At 36.8% G+C, this 25,371-nt stretch overlaps 3 protein-coding genes across 3 annotated transcripts; 1 reads left to right on the top strand and 2 right to left on the bottom strand.

The window, feature by feature from the left end:
- Window positions 1–84: 84 nt before the first annotated feature.
- neil1 (nei-like DNA glycosylase 1) lies at window positions 85–4,787 on the bottom strand. The gene is made up of 11 exons (XM_079603806.1): window positions 4,670–4,787; window positions 2,976–3,455; window positions 1,918–2,037; window positions 1,618–1,702; window positions 1,429–1,522; window positions 1,098–1,219; window positions 1,002–1,029; window positions 859–920; window positions 579–780; window positions 400–501; window positions 85–297 (listed from the first exon to the last, which is right to left on the bottom strand). The coding sequence occupies exons 2-11, from the start codon at window positions 3,431–3,433 to the stop codon at window positions 248–250; spliced, it is 1,323 nt and encodes a 440-aa protein (XP_079459932.1). The 5' UTR covers window positions 3,434–3,455; window positions 4,670–4,787; the 3' UTR covers window positions 85–247.
- commd4 (COMM domain containing 4) lies at window positions 4,670–8,951 on the bottom strand. Its single transcript, XM_079603807.1, has 9 exons — window positions 8,650–8,951; window positions 8,317–8,397; window positions 8,038–8,109; window positions 7,867–7,932; window positions 7,736–7,775; window positions 7,077–7,196; window positions 5,768–5,848; window positions 5,505–5,681; window positions 4,670–5,420 (listed from the first exon to the last, which is right to left on the bottom strand). Exons 2-9 carry the CDS (start codon window positions 8,317–8,319, stop codon window positions 5,380–5,382), a joined length of 600 nt encoding a protein of 199 aa, XP_079459933.1. The 5' UTR covers window positions 8,320–8,397; window positions 8,650–8,951; the 3' UTR covers window positions 4,670–5,379.
- On the top strand, window positions 8,799–23,097 carry sema7a (semaphorin 7A (JohnMiltonHagen blood group)). The gene is made up of 14 exons (XM_079603805.1): window positions 8,799–8,989; window positions 9,184–9,317; window positions 10,010–10,048; window positions 10,144–10,242; window positions 11,808–11,901; window positions 12,070–12,180; window positions 12,628–12,770; window positions 13,596–13,774; window positions 15,661–15,769; window positions 16,683–16,878; window positions 17,827–17,942; window positions 18,280–18,425; window positions 20,131–20,186; window positions 20,291–23,097. The coding sequence occupies exons 1-14, from the start codon at window positions 8,866–8,868 to the stop codon at window positions 20,662–20,664; spliced, it is 1,920 nt and encodes a 639-aa protein (XP_079459931.1). The 5' UTR covers window positions 8,799–8,865; the 3' UTR covers window positions 20,665–23,097.
- Window positions 23,098–25,371: the final 2,274 nt, after the last annotated feature.

The raw sequence follows: 25,371 nt of genomic DNA, 5'->3' as shown, positions 1-25,371 counted from the left end.
TCCTGTTATTATTTCCTCTCAACTCTCTTATCCTTTAAGTGATATTTTAGAGAGAGAAAAAGGCAAGATGGTCGATTAAACAGTAGAATTTAAGGAAATATTTTTTAATATATTTCAGGTAATTTTTTTGTATACATATTTTATTTTTGTTAACAATAGATTATGAAGTATTTACTGAATATAAAAGGTCTGAGTGGTCCATTACAGTAGTTTCATCTCCTTTTGAAAAGTATACTGATTTAAGTCATCATCTTGAACGGCCTCGTCTTGTGTCACTACTTCTCCTCTGTGGTTTTGCTAGAAAAGAATCCAGAGAAAGACTGAATCAGCAACCCAAGACACCACAACTCACTGAGCACAGCACGCTTCTGTATTAAAAGGCCACGACTGAATTCATACCTTTTGTTGCACTTTCCCTGCAGGTGACGGAATTCCTTTTAGTTTTAATCACTTCCTCCACATGTTGGCCTTTGATTTTGTTAGATCCAGTCCTTGGAGTAACTTGAAAAAGAACAACATTGCAGTGAAATCACTGTATAATACTGAAAGTAAAAATACAAATAGAGTAAGATTCGAACCTTTTGAGCTTCTCTTTCCTTGTTTTTTCGACTTTGTGTTCTCATCTGCAGGTTCTGTACTGACCCTCTTTGTGTCTTTTTTCTGCCTTTTTGAACCACTTTGTGCTTTAGAGATTGCACTTTCTTTCTTTACCTTTATGTTGTCCTTTTTCTTGGCAGGCTTTTCTATCGCAATGCTCTCGATGTGAGTCTTTTTGGCTTTCTAGAGTGAAGCAGACGTTTAATGTTCATGTATCTGTCCATGAACCCAAGTTTCCAACAAAAAAAAACTGCTTTTCACCTTTGAATCAGTATAATCGTGATCTTTCTGTATTTTCCACTTAAATTTGCGAGATTTGGCACCTAATGGAAAATAATTTTTAGTTATAAGTGACTCAAATTCTTAGGAGTAAATCATCTGTTTAAATTGCAGAGTGGTTTTACCTTTGGGCACCATAGGACCAGGATCCCCCTGAAACAAAGCATTTTAATAAAATGTTTCCTAATGGTTTCCAAGTTTAGAAATACAATTTTACATACTTTGAACCAAATTGTCCGTCCATTGTGGTCACTCAATGAGTTCATTCCATCCACACAGTAACACTGCATCCAGGCTTGTAGCACAGAATATTCAGCCTTTGCTGGTGTATAGCCATTTTCACCTAATTATATAAAAATGAAATAAAAAAATCAGTTGCACGAATACCGATGTGAAGCTAAAAAGACAATTTGACTGACACTACGACTACAAATCTGAGATAACATGTTATTAATTCAGAATGTGATGGGTATGCATGTACCGTCATACACAGCTGTGCAAAATAGTAGTTGATAAATGAATGTATCACAATTAAATGCAGTGTAAACCCACCCAATTTCACCACCTCCAAGGGAACAGTGTGACACAAAGAAAGGAGGTCTGGGGTCTCAACCTTCACCCCCTTCTTTCCAGCAGGATCTGTTGTCTGGATGAAACCGAACAGAGCCATGATTAATGCCAAACAATGTGCCTATTAACTGACTATAGGGTCAGATTCTTCAGCTCTAAAACTGTAATGACCTTTTTGACCTCCTTTTTATCCTCATTTATCATCTCAATTCCCTCTAGAACTGTCCGTGCCTTCACAAATGGGGGGATTTGTAATCTGAAAAGGATGTGTGGGAAAAACACTCAGTTCCTTTTTAATCATAATCAGATTTAGATTGGCATGATAGTAGGCCAACAAGAGGAATATTTCAATGTTTTAATGTACAATTAAGTTAAGAAAAGGGGATTTTTCCAAAAGACAATGTGGTTTTATTCTCAAAGTTGAGATACACAATTTATTTTGAACATAGAAAACATTGGAAAGTGAGTTACCTGAACAAAATCTCTGCTCGAAGATAGTTCCCGATCCCGTTGAAATACTTCTGATTTAAGAGAGCCTCACAGATAGATTTGTCAAATGCCTTGTCAGACAGATTTGAAAGAACTTTCTCCCTGAAATATTTAAACACACATACTAAGTTATCAACCATTGCATCGTAAACTGGCCCTTTCATATTAATCGCATCTCCGTTGACAGTAGCATCAAACTACTAAACCAGTGTCACGTTGTGCCTGTGAGTAACCTTACCTGACAATTTCCGTGTAACTAGAGATTCATTGAGTTGTACACCACAATGTCGAAGACACATCATGAAATATGCTTGGTATAAAATATATCTAGAGCTGGGTTGAAAATAACATTTTCTCGATTTGAATCGTTCTTATCTTTCTGGACCGACTGATACTGAAATCCCATGAATTGATCTTTTATGAACAAAACATTGTTTGTATAGCGCACCTCCCATCCAAATCAGAATAATCTGTTACTTTTTATATGAAGCAAAGTCTCAGCTTTCAAATTCAAATTCTTCTGACTGCCGTGATCAATCACTCTGTATTTTTTGGGAAAACATTTGAACAAAAGTGGACAACGTGCGGAAATGAATGTGTTTTTCCTGTAAGATGCCTGATGAAGGTTGTGAGACCGAAACGTTGCTAATAAAACGTTTTCTTATTTGCAAGTACCGATAGTGTGCGGGAATTCTTCAATTCCTGTAAGGGTTTAAAATTCATATAACACATGTTAATTGATGGATATGAAATATAGTTTCGTTTTTGGTCGATATGCTGTTCCATCCACTTTTGCATTTTGTCTAAATCTAGGCTACTGTACGATTGGAAATGTATTTTCTTGCATTTGAAATACAATTTGAAATATATTTTTGTAGGCTAGTTGAAGGTTGAAAAAAAAAAATGTCACTTTCAAAAATATATTTTTTTTTTTACGTATGGGTACTGTACAATTTCTGCTTTCTTACTAGAAACCTAGCTAAATCAGTTGTACTTATTTCTGTTATACGTTTAATGTGTACTATGATTATTAGAGTCACCTGAAGCTCTCGTACTCGAACAGGACGCAAGGCCCTCTGTCTTTTTGCCATGTCCCATTTGCTTGCCAGCTGCCAAATCTGCGTGTGTCCTCAAAACTCAGAACCCTGCGTGGGCTCTCGTTAGTGTAGAACCGCAGGTGGGCATGTTTTGGAAGATCGTCTTCTGAAGTGAAGCGGAAAAACCCTGACATCCCAAATCGGAAAACCACATCCATCGGATGCTGAGACTGATGTTTGCCGACCTTGCGCTTACTGTCACCATCCTTTTTAATGGGTGTGAGTGTGAGTATGACCTCTTTTCCTCTGGACTGGGCTTTGATGATGTAGGCATCACAGCAGAACGGGACCTCAGGATTTTTATTAACTTCAGATTTCTCTACGGCTCCAGTAAACACAAGCCCTTCACACATCCTGTTGACAAACAGGCTAGCCAAATGAAGCTCAGGACCCTCCGGCATTCTCGAACATGAAAGGAAAAACCTAAACATAAGGGGTTCAGATGTTGTTGTTGTTGCATTAGACTAGTAGAGACTTTCCACAGTCAGGTTCAAAATAGGACCTAAAACTCTTAGTCGTCACTCGTCACAATGACATCAAAATCGTTCATTTGTTTTTTTAAATGGAATATTACAGTAGTTATTATATGATTTATCTATGCACATCATTATTTTGTGCCCTAAAAATCTTTCATCAAAATAACTCTCCCATTTGCAGCAATTGGCGTGTGGCACAAGGGCATGCAACCTGTCAATCACATGAGATTGACCAATAGCAAACCACAACCATCCGAACAAGTCCGATTTTTCTTGTTCGAGGATATAGCACGTCACAACAGGGAAGAAAAGACTAATTCAACGTCCGCTTCATGCTGACTTTAATAATTTAGGCCTATCTTTTTTTAAAATCAACAAATGATCAGTGAAAGTTCCGGTAGGTTAACTTCAGAAAACGCAGAATTAGATTTTAAAAACTCAGGAAGTCAAACTAAATTGTTTTCACAGTCAAACTAATTTGCTTTATTTCTGAGTTAGTTTTGTTCTTTCTTTCTTATTTTGCAGTCAAAACCAGACCCTAGAAATATAAACATCATGATGTCTGTTTTTACAACTTTCCAGGAAAAATATGGCAAACTTTGGGAAAATATGAATACTTTTCTGATCAAATGGGTAATGGAGTGGAAGATTTATCCTAAATTAAGCATGTAGTCCTACTAACACATTTTAATACAATATTTCCGATAAATGACTTGCGTATGAAGCTCGACACATTCAGTTACCGCTACAATCCGTGTAAAGATTACTTCCTGCCATTTGTCAGTTTCAATAAATGTTTTTGATAAACGGTGGAGAAATAATGGGTATTGCCTCTAATGCTTAAAAAACAAGAGACACCAAAGTGGACAGATAATAGTTCAACGGGACTGTATTGTAATCTAATTGAGAGCGTCTGATAAGCGTGCTGTGCTAGTTTCACAATCATTTCCTGATGTTGAACGATGCTGTTGTTATGAAAGTCTGCCGTGAGCGCTGAGCAACTAACGTTAGTACCATAGACAGTATATAAGAGGTTAGTACAGGCATGTTTAGACGCTACGTGCAAAGTTCACGAATTGTCGCTTTGCAACGTGCGAATAGTCAGCAAGATCATGTTCAGTAAATCGCTGGTTTAATTTAATGAATCGTGCACCAACTCACCTTTGCTCTTGATGTATGTTATATAATGGAAATTCGCGCGGTGTGTGCTAATGTTTATGAAACGAGCACGGGAGGATCATGGGAGTTGTAGTTTATGTCCAGTCCATTCATATATTACCAGATCTGAAGATTTCCAACTGGTCTTAATAGAAATTCTCAATGCCAGGGGAAATAAATAAAATATCTGAATAAACTCTAAATAGTATATATTTGCATTTTAAAGATGGCCATTCCCATTTAACCGCAAAAACTGTTGATTACATTAGTAACAAAACAAACAACAAAAAATGTACCAAATGAAATTGTAAGTAACGTTATGGAAATGGAAATGTTGTTATTACATATCATTTTTTTAAAGAGAAAAAAAAAACAATTTATTTAAGAAAATGCACATGATATTAGGACAAATACATGAGGGGAGATGAATCACTAAGAGCTTTTTGTTCTCTGGATGTCATTCAACCCGTGACAAAATTAAGTTTCTAGTCACGTCTGGTACAAAAAGAAATGAATAAAAATGATAAATCTGATTGATGTGCTTTTTTTGAGGTCAGTGCTCATTTTGAGCAACCACATTTGGAGACCTCTACAAAATACATAATGTTAGAAAAACATTTTTCTTTTCTTTCTGAGAAGCACATTTCATGTACACGGACAGATTCTGTGCACGCGCACATTTCATCAGTACTCTTCAACAAAGGATGACTGGTTCACTGTAGTGCATTCATCATAGTCTGTGCTTGTTTGAGTTCTGGAAAACAAAAAACAAGGAAATTTACAATATGCATAATACAATATATAATCACTGATACCAGAAGGAAAATGACTCGGCCACCTGTTAGCAGGACTCTGAACTTGTCAGCAGTGATGGAGACAACGGTGGTCTCTGTGGAGTCGGTCTCGGGGTCCTGAGCCTGAAGTCTGAGCTGGACTGTGGGTTCATTCACTTGCTTTATTTCACTAGAGCTCAGGGTGTAATCCACACGCCAGTTCACCGCTTCCAGACGACCCACTGACACATGACATGGATCAGGATATTATATGTAAATGATTAATACGGGATGGATTTCCTTTCTTTTTTTTATTGGTAATACTCACATCGTAGGCTGCTCTCCCTCAGCTTTTCCTGTAGAGCACTGTGTTTATCTTCATATGATTTACACAGTCCTGTGGCGTGCTCTAAAAACAAACAAATACATGATTAAAGCATTACGCTGAGTAATACAGCTGTTTGTGACTGTAAAAGGTCTGCAAAGTTTCAAAGATCAAAGTGCACTATAAATGGAGTTTGTGCCTCCCACAAGAAAGAACCGATTCTGAAGTGCCTGAAACGAGTCGCCAGTAATTCCAGTCTTACTTCCTGATCGAACAAATTTGCATAATGCCCGTCTGTGGTCTTCACTGGCTGCTCGTGAATAACATCTACTTTGACCCTCAACCACTGTAGCTGTAGCTGAGACTGGAAGAGTTTGGTGCATGTTGTCGACGTGTCGAGAAGACACTGTTTTCTGCTCTGCCAAAGCAAATCCACTTTGATGCACTTCAAAAGGATGAGGACTCGGCTCGAATCAGAGTAGAGTAGACCAATCACAACACACTGAGCCATCTGACCAATCAGAGTAGAGTAGACCAATCACAACACACTGGACCATCTGACCAATCAGAGCAGAGTAGACCAATCACAACACACTGGGCCATCTGACCAATCTGGTCTACTCTGCTCTGATTGGTCAGATGGCCCAGTGTGTTGTGATTGGTCTACTCTGCTCTGATTGGTCAGATGGTCCAGTGTGTTGTGATTGGTCTACTTTGGTCTGATTGGTCAGATGGCTCAGTGTGTTGTGATTGGTCTACTCTGCTCTGATTGGTCAGATGGTCCAGTGTGTTGTGATTGGTCTACTCTACTCTGATTGGTCAGATGGTCCAGTGTGTTGTGATTGGTCTACTTTGCTCTGATTGGTCAGATGGCCCAGTGTGTTGTGATTGGTCTACTATGCTCTGATTGGTCAGATGGCCCAGTGTGTTGTGATTGGTCTACTCTACTCTGATTGGTTTATGAAGCATTTACGGCTTTTTTTGAATAATAATTACAGATAGAATATTCACAGATTCGAATATTCGTGCACATCCCTAGAGTAGACCAATCACAACACACTGGGCCACCTGACCAATCAGAGTAGAGTAGACCGATCACAACAGACTGGGCCATCTGACCAATCAGAGCAGAGTAGACCAATCAGAGCAGAGTAGACCAATAACAACAGACTGGTCCATCTGACCAATTTTTGACCTTGGTTGCATGTAAACCTATTGCAGGACACTGTCAAAACAACAATAGAAACCTTTAAAATAGCATAATGGGCCACTTTAGTATAAAGTAAAAAAATGATAAAGTGCATATCCTTACCTTTAGGCAGGCCGAGCTGCTGTAGTTCACTGGAGAGAGATTCACTGTCTACATCATGTTTAGCAGCACTGGACAGAATAAAACTCAGCACAGCTACACTGGCTTTAATGTCTCCAATTTCTGGGTGGAAAAAAGACAAATTAGCATGTGATATGGCATAAAATACACACAGACAACAGAAAATACATTTATGTATGTATATCAGGTATATAGTGGATATTTAATTGTTGCTCATGTCCTATTTTTTTTGCAATTACACTTTTGCCATCATCTAACACTAAATTTAATGAATTTAAAACACATAACACTTAACACATAATTTAATAACAATGTTAAATGTTATCTTTAGCAAATCTCAAAATCAATATCCATATCCAGCTTTCCCACACTGTGACTGTACATACATTATAATGCTGTTTAGCCTAAATTCAGTTGTAGCATTTAAAACTACTAATTTTAGTTTTCATTTAATATTAATATTTATTAACATCAAATATTATTTGAAAATCATTTTTATATCAGCCATTTACTGTTATAAGCCATAACATGAAAATAACTATTAGCTTATCAGTATTGAAACATTTGATTTATAATAATAATCTTATTTGACACATCACTATTACTGAGAATACATGACATAAAAACTGGGTTATACTCACCAAATTTTGCATCTGTGGTCAGCTTTGAAACTTTGTCATACTGAAAACAGATAATTGTATACAGTTACTAGTTAGATGGATATTAATTCAGTTTCCAGTATAGCAATCTGCTGTAGCCAGTGCTCTCTTACATCAATGCCTTCATCCAGCAGATCTTTCATGACTTGCACACACAGAAGTTTCATCTTGACGCTCGACTGTGAAGAACAGCAATAAAGCAAATTATTTACAGTTAAGGTTTAGACAGAAGCTGTCAAAGGGAGCATCAAAACACCTATTACATTTAGACAAACCGCACTTACTATCCTAGCTAAGGTGCTTATTTCTGCAAGGACCCAGTCAGGACAGTCCAGATCTCCACAAAATCGGAACCTCTGAAATGAAAGAGCAAAATGAATGAAGAATATGTTTACTTCTGTTGCTCAGCCTTTAACGTTAGACTACACTAACGTTAGACGATTAACGTTAGCGTGCGCTATCCACAAAAATCCACAAAACAAAGCGGTCACATATTATAACTTTTAAGGTTTCAGATGTGAAACCAAAATAAACCTAGGTCCAATAATAAATAAGATAAATACCATTTTGACAGTCAGTCAGCTGTTCTTCTTCTTCTTCTGGTATGTGGTGGATGGTGTCGTGCCACCGTGCCACCTAGTGGACTGGAGAACGAGTCAAATTGGAAACAGAATAATAGATATTCTAGTGTAGCCTACCGTATAGTTCCTTTTATAAAGTTAAGAAGTTCGTGATACAATATTTGACTGATTTGGGCCATTATTGTAAGTCGCACTAACTAAAGTGACATTTTTAATAAGACAAATTACTATTATTCCGAGTTCCGACTGAAATCGAAAGATTAAACTGCAAATTATTAACGGTGAATGTTTAGAAAATATTAACAACACACTTACTGTATATAATTAGTCTAGAACCGTATACATCTCATTATGATCTGTCTGTGTCTGTTAATGAGAAGTTAATGACAATCTTTGCCTGCACTTTGTTTTCACTCCTCCCTCATCTCTATGGAGCTAAAAGAGTCTAGTGCTCTGTTGTCAGTCTACACAAGTAGCTACTCTGTAAGATGAGATGTGCTCGAGCTCTGAGCGAATAGACTCTGCAGGACAATGCTCCTAAAACGATATTTCTCTGTCGACATCAAAGGCATTTTGGCTTATCCTTGGTTTATTTATGGAGCGTGCTTTCAGTGCGTGTTTTGCTCTTGTAATCCCAGATTAACACTAAGACAAGGTAAGAGAACATAGCCTACACATTTACCCTGTAGTCAGACTAATTATAGTAGGCTAACATTTTTGTATATTTTTCTATTGTTTTTGTTCTTGTTTTGTTTTTGTATATCAAATGAAATGATGCATCTTGTGTTTGTGTGACAGAAGATTATATCTTACGACGACATAACTTTTGTTTTATTTTATTGTTCTCAGATGATTCTCTACTGTTATACAACACGAACTATAGGCATACAGTCTTATTTCATCAAGAAGGATATAAGAGTATTTTGGTGGGAGGATTAAATATGGTTCTACGTGTTGATGTAGACACTGGACAGATTTTGGAGGTAAATGGACATTAATTGTAATTAATTGGACATTAATATGTAAATTATATGTTATATTTATATGAATCACAATGCATCTATATGATTTTGCCATTTTCTATCAAAAATATAATAAAATATTAAATTATTATTAAAATAATACTATTTTTATCCTATTCAACCCATTTTTCAGAGTTGGAATATAAAGCATAGACATTATTATTTTTACCGCTTCAGTTAAGACTGAAGTTAACTGAAACTTTTGGCAGTGGGAGTAATTAGTAAATTGAGCCTAGGTTAAATTATATATCGTGAATAGATAGTCAGAAATGACGCACACAGACAGCTGGGTCCACTTCGTGTCTGTCAGTGCAGTTTAATTCAGGCCATTTAATCAAACAAAAGCAGAATGTCAGGTGTTCATGAAAGATTTATTTCCATCAACATGTCCAATCTGTTGCTATGGTTACAATGCATTATTTAAATGTTAATTGTGTTATTGATTAGTGAGAAAACATGTGATCTGTTGCTTTGTATATGATTTGTTAAATAATTGTACAGTCATAGTACTCAAATATGTAAAATTAAATTAAATAAAACACATTTTGAGGAGTGTTCAGAAGATTTTGTGACCGGGATAATCAAATAAAACACGGTTTATTGAGATTCGAACTATACAATTTATTCAGATGATGTTTTGTTTTTATTTGTAGAACTTCACTCTGAATCCAAACTTACCAAGATGTGGTAATGTGAGTTAAAAAAAATTTTTTTAAGTATTGGTGGGGGAGGGAATAAAAAATGTATGGTTTATAACAGTCTTTCTAATATTCATCCATCTATACAGAGCTCTTGTGAAAATGTAGTCACTGTAATTGAGAGATTTCGAGACTACACATTCGTATGTGGGACGAATGGAGGAGGAGAGCCAAAGTGTTGGAAACTGGTAAGAAACAAATGTAGAGCAAGATTTTTGCATAGCTTTGCGACATATTTAGAATTGCGCAGTTTCTGTCAAATGTTGTTTACTTTTTTTAGTAAAGTAAGGCCATACTGAGGAAAAAATATGTGTATCTTGACTCAACTCTATTTGTGCATGCAAAATATCCAACAGATTCAGGCAATATGTTTACGCTGTAAAAAAAAAGTTGCTGCCTTAATTTTTTTAAAGTACAATCAACTGGGATGTTTAACCCTCAAGCTCCTCGTGTCTTGTTTACATTCCTTGTCTTTGGGGTGACCCCAAAATAATATGACCCCAAACGTCGATACACACCATTTTTCAAGTTCAAGTCCACTGACTTTAATCTACTAACTGGTTTGGTTTGTTTGTCGGACAAAAATGGTGGATATCTGCATTATTATTGGTCAGATCGCCTGTCAATCAAACTCCGGCGAAAGGTCTCAACATTGAGCTCTTAAATTAATATTTTAACCTTTACAAAAGGATTACAATGTATAGTTGCAGTCATTCATTTACCTATTGTACATCTTTTAGAATCTGCAAGGTAATGCTCAAGAATGCAACACGATGGATTAAGAGCCAGGGGTAAACTTTTGAGCAAGACGATGGTGATGTGTACATTTTTCTTATTTTCTTTTACATGTTAATATCTTATTTAGCCTATGAAGGGCAGTACTAAACGAATTAATGCATTTTTTTAAACAAAATAAGAACAATTTATACCAACCATGCTGTTCAAAAGTTTACACCCCCTGGCTCTTAAAGCTGCAGTCGGCAAGTCTGGCAGATTGAGAGGACTTAGCCAAAATGTTTAATGTTTACAACTCTCAGGCCCCTCCCCTTTTTTACAGTGTATTTTTATGTACTTTTCGTAGAGTGCATTTTTATTTATAGGGAGCATAGGCTGCAGCTAGTCATTTTAATAAAAAGATGCCCAAAAGATGTCTCTCTCACTCTCTCCTGCTCTCTCTTGCGCGAAACTTTCGCCTCAGAGAGCATTCGCAGCAAATCTTCGCCCAATCAAAGTGTCCCTTTTTCAAAACGAATTAAACACAGCGAACGTTTTTAATATAAGCTTGGACTCTCTGCAATTTTGTGTCAGCTTTACTGGCTGTGTGTATGTCTGGTTTCAGCTTGTCGTAAATTTTACCGCAAATAAACTTTAGTGAAGTAATTTATGTGTGACATTTACATTCAAACATTCAAATATGTGATGATCATATGTCTTACTAGTTCAAACGCCAATTTGACTTTTAATTCCCAGAAAAAAATAATTTTTGAAATCAACATTCAAATTTCCTGATATCATGATTATCATTTTTACTTGTTAAAATGCCTATTTTTGATATCAGTTATTACTTGCAAAAAATGTGAATTCTTAATATAAAAATTAATTTTGTAAGCACTTGACATCTCAACTTTAATTTGAACTACATTTGTAATTGTATTTTCAATTGTAGATTTATTTCATTCATATCATCAAATGAATAAATGTTAAAATGGCTTGCCATATCGCTGCTCTCAAAAAATATTTTCTCTTTTCATAGTTTGCCGCAGAAAGCAATCATTCCACTGAGGCTGTAGACGGCACAGGGATCTCACCTCACACATGTATACAAAACTCGCTGTCTCTGATGGCAGGTGAGTGCAGAGCACAAGCAGCTTAATATTTTGATCTGCATAGGCTTTGTGAATGAGCTGGAGGATTGCACTTGCTTATCTAGCATAGGCTTTCATTAAGCAGATGGACAGATCCGAGAAAGTGATTCAGCTCTTTTTGTAATGAATGTTGCCATTTTATATGTTCAGATGGAGACCTCTATGCAGCAGCTCCTCTTTACAGTGATGGAACCCTGCTGCAGTTTCGAAGAAAAACTGGAAATCGAACCAATGTATGGATGCATGACCAGTGGGTCTCAGGTTGGTGGAATCACATATTTTCACTAAAATTACTAGAAGAGCATTGTTAGGCAAACTCGTATTTTATGTATGAACTGTTTGAACTGTTTTTCTAATTGAGGACATCTCCAAATGTCCACAAAGAAAGGTTATTTCAGATTTAAGGAACTTAGGACAGATTAGTCTAAGTGAACTCGTAGATCTTACTCTGGTTAATGTAATTTAAAGGATGCACTTAAGTAATACACTTTAGTTTTGCTGACGAGTTTGCTGAGAAAGCGGAATATTTTCAATTGCTTACATTGAGTCTGCTTACAGCGCTTTGTTTTTCTACTCCCAAGCTTCAGCTGTCAAAATACTCCCTAGTCACTGTTTCTCACTTGAAGCTAAAGTTGAGGTTAATTGAAATGAGTAAAAATGTGGAATGAATAAAGAAATAATTCATGACTTATTCGAACTCTCCCACAGAACCCACTTTTATCTCCAGTTTTCTGGCCGAGCGCAAAAATGACTCCTTGAATGAGAAGATTTACGTCTTATTTCGTGAAAAAAACTCGGACACGAGCCCAGAAGCTGATCCTTGGATATCTAGAGTTGCCAGAGTTTGTAAGGTATGTTTCTCACTTGGATATGAAAGATGTGTCTGTTCTTTGTGAGGCTTCCTACATGTGTCTGAGAGAAAAATTATTATGGAAAAGTGACCTTCAAAAGCAATTGTATCGTCCTACACATTTCGAGGAAAGATGAATGGCCTTGACTTATAAAGGCATTTGCTTCTGAGATTGGTTACCATGATTATTGCAGAGGTGGTAAAGATGTCTCACAAAGCCAGATTGCATTTCAGCACTGCAAGCCTCTCTGGCGTCCAATTTGACAAGTCATCGCTCTTCTTTTAGCGCTTTTTGCTGAGAGCAAGGTTTAGTAAACATCAGTTGGAAACAAGTCAGTACAGAGATCTGTTACTAACAAAGCATGACCTGCAGAAGTTGCTTAACCAATAAAAAATATGCTCTAAGAACAGTTTGCTAACGTTCACATTATGTTGTGAAAACATTATTTTCATAAACCATCTTGTATTTTATGTGTTTTAAAAAAGTTTTTTCTTTGTAATGCGGATGTTAAGGGAATCATTTTGCAAACATTATGGGAATGTTCCAAATAAAACGTTTTAGAAAAATATCTCCATAAACATAGTTTTTGTGCTAACGTTTTGACAACATTATCAAAGACCAGAACACTTAAACAAACATTCTGTTAATGTTACTGGAAGTATGTTTGTTCATAACTTTGAGAGAACCTTGCTAGAACATTAGGGAAGATCTGAGAACGTTCTGAAGAGAAACAAAGCTTTCTTGGCATGTGGATAGACGTGTATATATATGGGATTGGAATTCAGCTGAAAATGTTCCACCTGTGAAGATACCAATCTCTCATAGGTGGACGAGGGCGGCCCCAAAATGTTCCTCCAGAACATCTGGACCTCCTTTCTGAAGGCACGACTCGTGTGTGCGATTCCTAGTGAGTCGTTGTACTTCAACCGCCTACAGGACGTTTTTGTCCAGCATGCTGAGGACTGGATGAAGTCGCGAGTGTATGCACTCTTCTCCAGCAGCTGGTAAACACTGCATTATCTTCTGATATTTAAATAGGATTTACTCTGTTACTTCTTGTTAAGAATGTTCAGCTTTGGAAACAAAGGTTTCGGTTTCGAGAAGAGCATTAAAATAGCATCTTTATCAATGGAGAGTTTATATATATATATATACATACTGTATATGCTTTCATCTTCTCATAATGAAGATGAAATAAATACAAAGTTCTGTCATGAAACACTAGATGGCACTGGCTGATGGGTCCTTAACTCAATTGTTAGCGATCACATCATTATCTACATAGCACAGCTGATTGGCTGCTGTGGAACCAATGAGCTTGCTTTCTCAACATTCAAATGCTTTTCATTGTTTTGGCACTTCTGAAACCCTCCATCTTCCCCAGCTCCACCTGACTATATCTGACTTTTGAGCTTGTCCACTTTCAACCACTTCCAGAGGTAGTCGAAAACGCATTCGACCGGATTGCTTTCGTAGTGTAAACGCTCATGTGGTCGAATGCATTCGAACAGCCACAAAAGACCGTCTACTCTCCACCTACTGATCTAATGCGTAAACATAATGGGAGGCGCGCTAGTGAGACAGGATTAAAAAAAAGCTTGGTTTGAAGATGAAAAAACGTACCAAGCACAATGTTCCCTCACCATTCCTGATTTCTAACACGCACTCACCGCGCTCTGCGTCGTCTTGCGGCTCTCAGAGCAGAAATAAAAGCTGGTCCCCTCCGTATGTTTTTTCGTCATCTTCGGGCACTTTGATATGTAAATTGCGTGAGCTTATTTTGTCCATTAGATTGAAAGATCAGAAAACCCCATATATTTACCCTCCCATAGACCTTCCCCTTGAAGAAACAAGGATATAAGTAGTTGAAACTGGACAAAGGAGACTATAATAAAATACAAGGTGTAAACGTGTTTTTTTTTTTTTTTGTCTAACTTGATCCGATTGACCAAAACACTTCTTAATACCAGGTGTAAACTGGGCCACAGTCTGTAAGTGATCAGTACAAACACAAAAAGTCAATTGTCCCTTGTTTATGAAGCTTATCAGTCATTGTTCCAAGCGGAAGGCTGAACTAAGAGGAAATTATATTCGCATCCACAGCAACGAACTATAACGATACTTTTTTTTGACGTTTTTTTTCACCAACCCTAACATTTACATAAACCCGCCCCCGGAACACGATTTATAGATTATCAAGACAGAATATGCCAATCAATGACTAGAAGATAACTCACATCAGCTGCATAAATTCATCAACTAAACATTCAGAAATGTCCTGTTGCTTCTACATGTTGTCACTTCTTCTCGAGTCTCTCCATCTTTTTGACTCCGGTTTGAACATAAAAGGCTAAAAGTTTTGGAAATTTTAAGTGTGTGTGTGTGTGTGTGTGTGTGGTAAAATAACACGAACTCTTGAAGCTCCGCCCCCTGTGCCGGAAGCAGCGGCTCATTTGCATTTAAAGGGACGAACTGAAAACGTTGTGTTGCTCAGCCTCAAAAAGTGTCACTTTAACATGCGATATAAAAATATCTGTGGTGTCACACACACACTCTGGGGACATCAGAGACTTATTTTACATCTTGTGAAAATGGCATTACACCCCCCCCCCCCCCCCCCCCCCCTTTTAAAAATGTGTGTTTCGTGTTGGAATGTCTGTTTTTGTTTTGGTCTGTGTGACTCCGCCCACTGCCAATTTACCCAATATTATTTTCGACACCCCGGGTTGCCAGTTGTCGGAAAACACAGCAAGTTGAAGCCGTGGAAGCCAGTAAACAAACTGGGTCAGGGATCGCAGATTGTATCCAAACTAAAAAGCCATCAGCTAATTTATTTGCATATATATATGTGTGTGTGTGTTAACAATCTGTTATTTTAACATTTGCATAGGAACTCTACTGCTGTCTGCATATACTACTTGAAGGATCTTGATTATGTTTTTGAGGAATCTTCCTTCAAAGGTTATACTGAGGCCATACCCAGCCCAAGACCAGGAACGGTGAGCAACAACATTCCTTTCCAGAATAAACTTAATAAACATCTTGTTTTATCATGTTTTTTTTTGGATAGAAAACAAAAGAGGATTACCTAACATAATTACATAAACAAGGTGAATAACTGCTTCAAGAGTATTTAAGCATAAATCTATTCAGCATAAATATATAAAAAAAGCATAAATCTATTCAGCATAAATATATAAAAAAAGCATAAATCTATTCAGAATTAGAATGAACACTTTGACATTTGCCATACGTAGTCCTCTATGTAGATTGCTCACACTTTGAATAAGCAGGGACAATTCCCGACTTATAAGTAACTTTTTACATGTTTAGGACGTTAAATAAATAACCATTTAAATGCGTTGTAAGAGTGTACAGGGAGACTTTGGATACACGCTGACTCAGTCGTTTACTCATTGAAATCAGGCGGTGCAGACTAAGTGACTTAATTTATGATGTCAGGAGCAAATTAATTTTTTTTTGTATACCTATAGAATATTGACTGTTTGTTCGCAATGGGATCATCCTATTTTATTTTATTTTTGCATTAAAACATCGTTCAAAAAACTGTATTGAGTAACATTTGATTCAAGTGAAGCCTGCTCACTGCAAATGTTTATTTAATTCACATTTTTCCTAAGTTTTATTTTTGTGTACCTGTTTACACCCAACAACTTCAATAATTTTACTCTTGACCCAAAGGTGAATCTTTCTATAGCCATTGTTGGTGAGCCAAGTCTATCGTTTCCTCACAATAGCTATTTTAAATCTCCTCTTATACTTGAGGATATACGCACGCAGTCATTTTTGCTTTGACCTTTGTCTTGGTAACAATGAGATTGTTATAACCTCAGACCTCAAACAATGCCAACTGAAATGACATTATAACTGATATAACTCCATCTTTTCCAGTGTGTGAAAAACAGCAATTCCATTCCACGTTCCACCCTCCATATTATTAAAGACTATCCAGAGATGAAGGACTGGATTCATCCCATTCAACAAGACAAACCTTTCTTTACAAGTAATAAGAACTTTACCAAGATAGCTGTTGACCGAGTCCAAGCTTCAGATGAAAACATGCACAATGTGCTGCTGCTTGCAACAGGTATGGATGTGGTAAATTGGTTCAAGATCTCTGTATATAGATGTTTGCTTCGTGACTTCCTTCATACCAGATAAAATAACAATACATTTGATATAAAAAGCCCTCCCCTCATTACCGGCTTTTGTCTTTCAAGTTCTTTGCACAAGAAAACCTTTTCTGACCCCTAGAAATGTTTTTCTTTTCTGCTGTGCCTTTAAGTCTCCAATTGAAACACTCCCTTTGGCTTTGCAATTGGCTTTGCACTCTTTTGTAAGCATGGGATCCTTCAGAAGGATATGCAGAGCTGGTGCCACACACAGCCAGAAACCGCAGTCTTTTTTGGACTCTGGGTGAAGGTTTAAGTTATACTTTCAGAGTATAATTGACTATTTTATTTCAAAAGATGAAGGTAAATTTGTTTTCTCGTCATATGTTCCCTTTAGAATGAGATTTTTGTATTATTAACCCTTAAATGCATGTTTCGCCAATCATTATTACATATTCAGGTCTTTAGCGACCCGGATGGATCTCTACCTGTCGCGATAATATAACACTCTCTTAATATTAAGAATAACAATTGCAGAAGAACAAAATAAAGCATATTTTGTTACGTCTTGGAGCTTGGAAGGGTTCAGTTTGAGCAGATGTTTAATATCATCATCACTGTCCTCGTCAGTGCTCATTTCCCAGTCAGCATGTGGCTTAAAATCATTGTATGTGCCCATCATACACTACATTAGTTTATGCTAAAGACTGATTTTAAGCAACATGTGTAGACTCCTCTAGAACACAAATCTGGGAAATAATCATTACGAAAGTCGTGCAGTGTATTCCAGCCTTAATAAGTTTTCCATTATATGAGCTTGTCAATTTTAAATGACTATTGAACCTGCTTACACTAAATGCTCTCACTAGTTCTTTCAGAGCACAGACTGCCTTACTCCCATTCATTGTCTTTGCTCCTCTTAGATAATGGCGAAATCCTCAAGATCCTGGAGGACGGCTCCGAAGCTTTTATCATCTCTGAAACGCATCTGTGCAACGGCTCAGCTCCCATACAATCAATGAAACTTGACTCTGTTCAGGTTAGTTTGTCCAGAGACCCTTTAATAGCTATTTTGAGAGTAAAACCAGATTCAATACAAAGAGCAGAGAATGTATCTCCTACGAATACTCCTAGTTGCTGCAAATAAGAACATTACAGTTAAAATGGCTTCATTAAATTCCTCCGACACTTGAGGAATGCCTTCGGACAATGAGGGAAATGTATGAGGTGGGAAAAATAACACACAGCCTTATTGTGTATCGTCAAACTATGTACGTTTTGCAAGAAGGCGTTGTAATCATGCAGCCTTGTCATTGAATACTTTGTAAACACAAATAACATCAGTTTTGACTCTTCAGTTGTGTTTTTATCTGCAGAAGAAGCTGTTTGTAGGATATCCTGCTCAGTTGTCCGTGTTAGACCTGCAGAGATGTCAAGACTACAATGCTTCCTGTGAGGAATGTGTTCTTTCCCGGGATCCATACTGCGCTTGGACTGAACGAGGCTGCACGGCACAAACTAAGTATGCTTTATCTTTTTATTCTTTTATTAAATATTATTATATCATATACATTATTGTGCTATATATTATATATATAGTTTTTGTGCTAGCGTTTTTGTGGTAACATTTTGAGAACATTATTAAAGACCAGGAGCCGGTTGCACCAGCTGGATGTAAAATGCGGCTTAAGACCTGCATAGAATTTATACCTGTTGCACCATCTGCACGTCTGAGACTAAATATTTTGCCTACTCAAAGGTATAGGGGTAAAGTGAAAAGTCATGACTTGTTCGGAAAAGATTACTCATGTCTGTGAATTAATTGTGAGTGAATTATTACTGCAGTTATAACTGTAATGTCTGAATTTCACCTGAATTAATGAAATTCTAATACGTTTAAGTTTAAATTTTATTGCCATTTGCACAGGTACGTTACAGTACTGGTACATTGGAATTCTTGTGCGTTTCTCAGAGTCAGCTTTTATTTAAAATATATATATATATATTTTAAGGGAGAGCAAGGAGCAGCAAACATTTTAAAAGTGCAAAAAAAGAGACAAATAGACTTTCTCATATAAATAAGTTCACATTATAAAATATAAAATAGATTATTGCACATTGTAAAACTACATAAGTAATATTGCACAAGTTATTACAATGATCTACGTCTGAATTTCAGTTATTCTGGTTGTATTCAGACTATATGTAACACTTTATAATGGTCACAAAGTAAATTCAAATGTAGTACCTACTCAATATGCGATTTTGGACACTGTCTTTGTGAGGGAGTCATTGAATTATTCACCCAACTGATTATCCTAAATCTTATGCCTAGTCAAAGTTAGGTGTAAAGTGAGGAGTCATGACTTGTTTGGAAAAGGTTAGTTACATGTCTGTTTATTAATTGTGAGTTCATTGTTTCTGCAGACATGAACTGTATGTTGATGGGTTAATTTATGATACGCGATATAACATCGTTAAGATGTTAAGGGTGTGTCTACTGCACATAGCCAACCTAACACAAAATGCCTGTAATGTAATTATGCAGGAAATATGAAGTATGAACATATCTGGGATTAAACACAGAAATTGTGTACCTAGGAAGGACAGCATAAATGCTTGGGAACAATATTTTGCAGTCTTAAACGCTATGTTCACACTGTCAGTCCAAATCTGATCTGAATTATTGACTGTATCTGTAGGCTTCAAGAGGATTTAAGTTGTATAAGCATAAATCTATTCAGCATAAATCTATAAAAAAGCATAAATCTATTCAGAATTAGAATGAGCACTTTGACATTTGCCATATGTAGTCCTCTATGTAGATTGCTCACACTTTTAATAAGCAGGGACAATTCCCGACTTATAAGTAACATTTTACATGTTTAGGACGTTAAATAAATAACCATTTAAATGCGTTGTAAGAGTGTACAGGGAGACTTTGGATACACGCTGACTCGTTCGTATACTCATTGAAATCAGACGGTGTGACTAACGTTTTAGGTCCAGCTGGTGCAAAGGGCCCAGATAACTCTAAACGATTTTATTCTAATTCTATTAACATTGTGGAAAGGTTCTCTCAAACTTATGAACAAACGTTGTTCCAGGAATGTTAGCCAAAGTTCTGAGGATGTTTTCTGTTAGCTGGGTTAGAAACTCCATAGCAACACCCTGGCAACCTGCTACAACACCCTAACTGTTTTAAATAATTTTCTGTTTTGTTTCAGAGGAGGAATACAAAACATTGCTGATGGACTGACTAACGTATGTCAACAAAAAACAGGTATGTTATAAGAATAATCTCGTAATTCTTTATCCCCGCAATATTTTACGACAAAAGACAAAACAATCTTCCTAACTCATGTATCATTTACCTGTTTTTTTCAGTGGGAAGATTCAGACGTGATGTGCAACAATCATCGACGGCTCCATTAAGTATCCGACACTTTGTGCCCACTGATGTCCCATTTTATCTCTCTTGTCCTGTTGATTCCCATCATGCCACTTATGTATGGGAACACGGGGACAAGAGAAGCCCATGCCAGCAGACTCAATCAGAATGCCTCCTCCTCATCCCAGCCATGCTGGCTAACATGTATGGAAATTACAAATGTATTTCCCATGAACGTGATTACACTAAAACTGTGAATGAATATGACCTTTTTCCTAAGCCTGCTTTTAATGATGCTTTCAAGTTCAGAACGCAGAACGTGTTTATGGCCGCATTTGTCACTAGTGCCTTCAATCTGCGCTCACTTTAAGGTCAAAGTAGTTCTATAAATGTCAGTGCTTCCGTCCTCCAGCATTTCTGACCTGTAAGCTGATATAAAACCATCATTAACACGTTGCCATGGTGTCAGTGGTGTTCTGGTGTTGACGGCCTTATCAAGTGAGGTTTATAGGGAAGTAAACACTGAAGTAAAAGTAAGAAAATGTCCGTGCTAGCAGATTATACTCTTGCCATCTGTTGAGTGTATACGGTGGGGTCCGAAGTCTGACACTGCAATAAAAATTTGGGCTTTCGTCTTCAGAACCTGGAAATTTCAGTTTCTGGAATTAGATTTTTTCTGAAAAACAAAAACAAACAAAAAACATTATGAAGTAATATTTAAAATGCTGCACTATTCCTAGGTCACAAGTCATTTGAAGTTGGTTCAATGCAGAACTCACAATTAATAAACAGACATGTAACTAACCTTTTCCAAACAAGTCATGACTCCTCACTTTACACAAGTTTAAAACATTCACCAATTTAGTGGTAGCCATATAAATTAGATGTGCAAATATACGTTAATAATATACTATGTTCACGAACGATAATGAACACGTTATCGTGGGCACTTCAAAATACCATGAAGAATTATTCATTACGAATTATTCCGTGCAAAAGCAAACACTGTAGGCTATACGCTGTGTTAAAGAGGCATGTGCGCAACACGCATGAGAACCGCATAGAGGAACAAGTGAAGGAGACGCACTGAATGAAAATGCACGTTCCCTCTTTGAGGGCAGTTGGCGCTGACAGAGCAGTAGAAATCCATCCAGCCGTTACCCTGGTAACCTCGTAAACAAAGCATCTATGCTACTTTCTATTTCTGAGTAGTATGTAAATGTTTTAAACAGCCATTCATATTTTTGTATTTGCAATTTTGTTGTTCATCACACCATATACTTTCGTTAATTAGTTAGTTATTGGTTAAAATTAGTCAAATCATTAGTTAACATAAAACTGACAATGAAAAATACTTCTAAAGCATTTATTAATCGAAGTTGTCACAGTTATCTGGACTCATTCATCTTTAGTTTCACTTTAATGGACTTTCAGGGTATTTCTCAAACTGAGATCCACATCCTGCATCTATTTCAGTCTTGAAGCTTGTAGGCTTAAAGGCTATTGCAGGTTAGAGTACCGTGAGCCAATGTATAGAAAAATAATGTATGAACTATATTTAAATATAAACATATACTTATAAAACGCTATTTAGGCTTCTGGAGTCGTTTTTGTGAGAAAATGTTACTTCCGCATTTGAAAACCGCCAAACCGGAAGTGACGTAACGGCAGGGAGAGAGGTCAAAGTAAACGCTAGAATGAGACGGTCTAGTAAGAGCGTATGGCTACGTCACACATGTCCACGCCCCCACGGTCATGGCACAAATTAACTGGCTTTTTATTAATGCAAAGTGAATGACAGTCATGACGTCTCCCGGTGGCTTACATTATTGGCAGTTTAGTGTTAGTGATTAATTTACATCAAAACAAAAGTTAACATGCTTTCATGTAAAAAAACATTACTTTTGTCTTACATTTCATAATAAACTCGGACAAACTCAGTACCGACTATTTTCCGTCAGTTTATTTTTGCGGATTGGAATGTGTGCAAAGGATCGTGGTTGATAGCATACATCCGATCAGTCCTTCAAAACGGGCCGAACTTTCCCTTGGACACTAATCCTCCAGCACAGCTGCTCATCATTTAGTCCACTATCTCTGTGTATTTAGTTCCTCTGTTTTCAGTCTCTGGTTGTCGGTTGATGTTCGTGTATATGGTAGTGTTTGTTACGTTTACATTTATGGTGTAGATTTTACTACCCGTTTGGATTGCTGCATGTATTTGATTATTATTATTAAACTGAAATCTGAATTTGATTGGCTGAGAGCCTTTTCCAGCCATGCGATAGTCCCACAGTATCAGCACTGGAACCTTTTCACCGTTTGTATCACTCCGCTTGATGGCGGATGAGCAAACCAACTATATACTTCTGTTATTGTTCTTTTTATTTCAGAATGGTTCTCTAAAGGTGTCTGGGCTATTGCCCACTTCATGGATGTGGAAGGAAATGTTTTACAACATGTTGAATTCTGTGACAAATTTCAAATTCAATGTACCCAAAAGAAGTTTAAACAGATTGTGAAAGCTCTCCCAGTATCACTTGTAGCTATGATTAAGCAGGATATAATATATTCAAAAATTACTCCTACCTTAAAGGAACACTCCGACTTTTTGGGACTTTAGCCAATTCACCTTATCCCCCAGAGTTAGATAAGTCCATACATACCTTTTTCACCTCCGTGCGTACTATAAGTCTGTTTGACGCACCCACCGCTAGCCTAGCTTAGCACAAAGACTGGATGTGAATGGTTGCAGCTAGCATACTAATCCAAATAAGTGACAAAATAAAACAAACATTTTCCTATTTACATGTTGTGATTTGTATAGTCACAGAGTCACATGAGTCAAAAAACAAAGTCACATGAGACACAGACATATTTTAACCGTATAAATACTGGGAACTATATTCTCTGAAGGCGAAGCACTGCTACTTGGGCGGAGTGATAACCGCAGCACCTGAGACGCGCCGTTGTTTCTTCTGTCAACAAAACCACGTGAGTGACTCTAGCTCCGCTCAAGTGTTATTGGGACGACAGAGCGCGTTCGAGGCAACAATACTAACATTACAGGGGATACATGGAGCCCGTAAACAACTGCAATAGTAGTTACCACCCTATTCATATAATAGTGTCACTAACGTTACATTAGATCTAAGTTAGCTAATGGCACTGTTACAGTAATGTTAGGCTAAACATTTAAAAAATATAACGGAACACTTACCGCAGCCGCTCCACTTTGTCCTGTATGTGATATCGATGGGATGGCTGTATCCTTCAGCGCACGTTTCATGGTCCTTGTGGCAAATTCCATTTTTTGAAAATAGTCGTCCTCAGTGAAATGTACCGAGCAAACATAATGTCCCTTGATAATCTCATTAGGTGTGTTTTGATCAATATCCAGAGCAAGTAGCCATTTCTTCATCCGGTCAGCGTTTTTAGTTGGAATTCTATGAAACATCATGGTATTACCTGGTATCCCCTGTTTATTGTCACAGTTCTATACAATACAGCGAAAATCCATGATTGTAAACTACGCTTTTACTATTTATAAATTGCTGACTCTGTTACCCAAACTCTGAACGAACTCTCTGCTCCTCACCACGGCGCGTCTCAGGTGCTGCGGTTATCACTCCGCCCAAGTAGCAGTGCTTCGCCTTCAGAGAATATAGTTCCCAGTATTTATACGGTTAAAATATGTCTGTGTCTCATGTGACTTTGTTTTTTGTACACTCTGTGACTATAAAAATCACAACATGTAAATAGGAAAATGTTTGCGTTATTTTGTCACTTATTTGGATTAGTATGCTAGCTGCAACCATTTACATCCAGTCTTTGTGCTAAGCTAGGCTAGCGGTGGGTGTGTCAAACAGACTTATAGTACGCACGGAGATGAAAAAGGTATGTATGGACTTATCTAACTCTGGGGGATAAGGTGAATAGGCTAAAGTCCCAAAAAGTCGGAGTGTTCCTTTAAGACAACTTCAAATTAATGGTATTCATTTTCAGAATTATAAATGTAACAACAAGTTTATTAGGAACTGTTTACTTAACTGTCAAACAAGCTCTCTCAAAAGAGAATATATTCTCAAAGACTTTGGAAAGGAGATAAAAAAAAAAGATTAGATGCAAATACTTAAAATTACCAGTCCCACCAAAGACGAAAGAAATGCATTTTAAAATTATAAATAGGATTTATCCAACTAATGATTTCTTAAAAATAGAGATTTAAAATGGATGTAGGAAACTGTAGCTTCTGTGAAAATGAGCCGGAAGATTTGGATCATCTTTTCTGTTTGTGTGAAGTTGTACAAAGGTTTTGGCTGGACCTTCAACATTTGTTCGTCTCCAAAGGTATTCAGATGATGAATCTAACAATTAATGATATAAAATTTGGTATTTTTCGCAATGATCACAATGATTTTGGCATTAACAATGTCATTTTGTTAAGTAAACATTTCATTCATAAATGTCGTTTTTTCAAGACAATTCCTAACATTACTCATTGGAGGAATGAGTTGAAACTTTTTTATAACTCTTTATTATTGATTAATAACAAGAATGCAGAGAAACTGGCTTCTTTTATAATCAATCTTATTGAATAATTGCCCTTTTGTCATTTATAACATGCTCCATGTTCTTCTGTTCTTTTATGTATTTATTTTCTAAGATATGCTCTGTGGGTCTGTAGTAAGATTTTACATTGTACCTGTTTTGTTTGTATTTGCTTCGTTAATAATAATAATAAAAAAAATAAATAAAATTCTGTTATTGTGTCACGGAATGTAGTTTCAAGCGTTGTGAGAATAGAATGTAATTATTTAGACCTCAAATACCGGTAGGTGAATATATAAACTTATTATGGCTTGGTTGAATTCTAATGTAGAATGCGGTCTGTTATTTCTTGATAACAGACCGCTGCTAAGTATAACACACCGTTTCCATGAAAAACAAAGCGTTGCCATGGACACGGTGTTCTTTAAGGGAAGCAATAGAATCGTTTTTAAAATCAATAAACTAATTTTTAAATCTATATTTTGTGTCAAATTATTGATTTATTTGGTAGGTAGCCATGTAAGCA

Source organism: Phoxinus phoxinus, assembly GCF_949152265.1.
Source record: "Phoxinus phoxinus genome assembly, chromosome: 25".
Classification (NCBI taxonomy): domain Eukaryota; kingdom Metazoa; phylum Chordata; class Actinopteri; order Cypriniformes; family Leuciscidae; genus Phoxinus; species Phoxinus phoxinus.
The sequence above is the reverse complement of the archived record's forward strand: the minus strand, read 5'-3'. Positions and strand labels throughout refer to the sequence as shown.

Coding starts and splice junctions, on each gene's coding strand:
- sema7a (XM_079603805.1), top strand. CDS start 8,866: ATGCTCCTAAAACGATATTTCTCTGTCGACATCAAAGGCATTTTGGCT. Junction 10,243..11,807: donor AGCCAAAGTGTTGGAAACTG/GTAAGAAACAAA, acceptor CTCTTTTCATAG/TTTGCCGCAGAAAGCAATCA. Junction 12,771..13,595: donor GAGTTGCCAGAGTTTGTAAG/GTATGTTTCTCA, acceptor AATCTCTCATAG/GTGGACGAGGGCGGCCCCAA.
- commd4 (XM_079603807.1), bottom strand. Junction 5,849..7,076: donor GCAGCTCGGCCTGCCTAAAG/GTAAGGATATGC, acceptor GTTTGTTTTTAG/AGCACGCCACAGGACTGTGT. Junction 5,421..5,504: donor GTTCAGAGTCCTGCTAACAG/GTGGCCGAGTCA, acceptor TTTGTTTTCCAG/AACTCAAACAAGCACAGACT.
- neil1 (XM_079603806.1), bottom strand. CDS start 3,433: ATGCCGGAGGGTCCTGAGCTTCATTTGGCTAGCCTGTTTGTCAACAGG. Junction 1,703..1,917: donor CGAGCAGAGATTTTGTTCAG/GTAACTCACTTT, acceptor CATCCTTTTCAG/ATTACAAATCCCCCCATTTG. Junction 1,220..1,428: donor CTTGGAGGTGGTGAAATTGG/GTGGGTTTACAC, acceptor TTATATAATTAG/GTGAAAATGGCTATACACCA.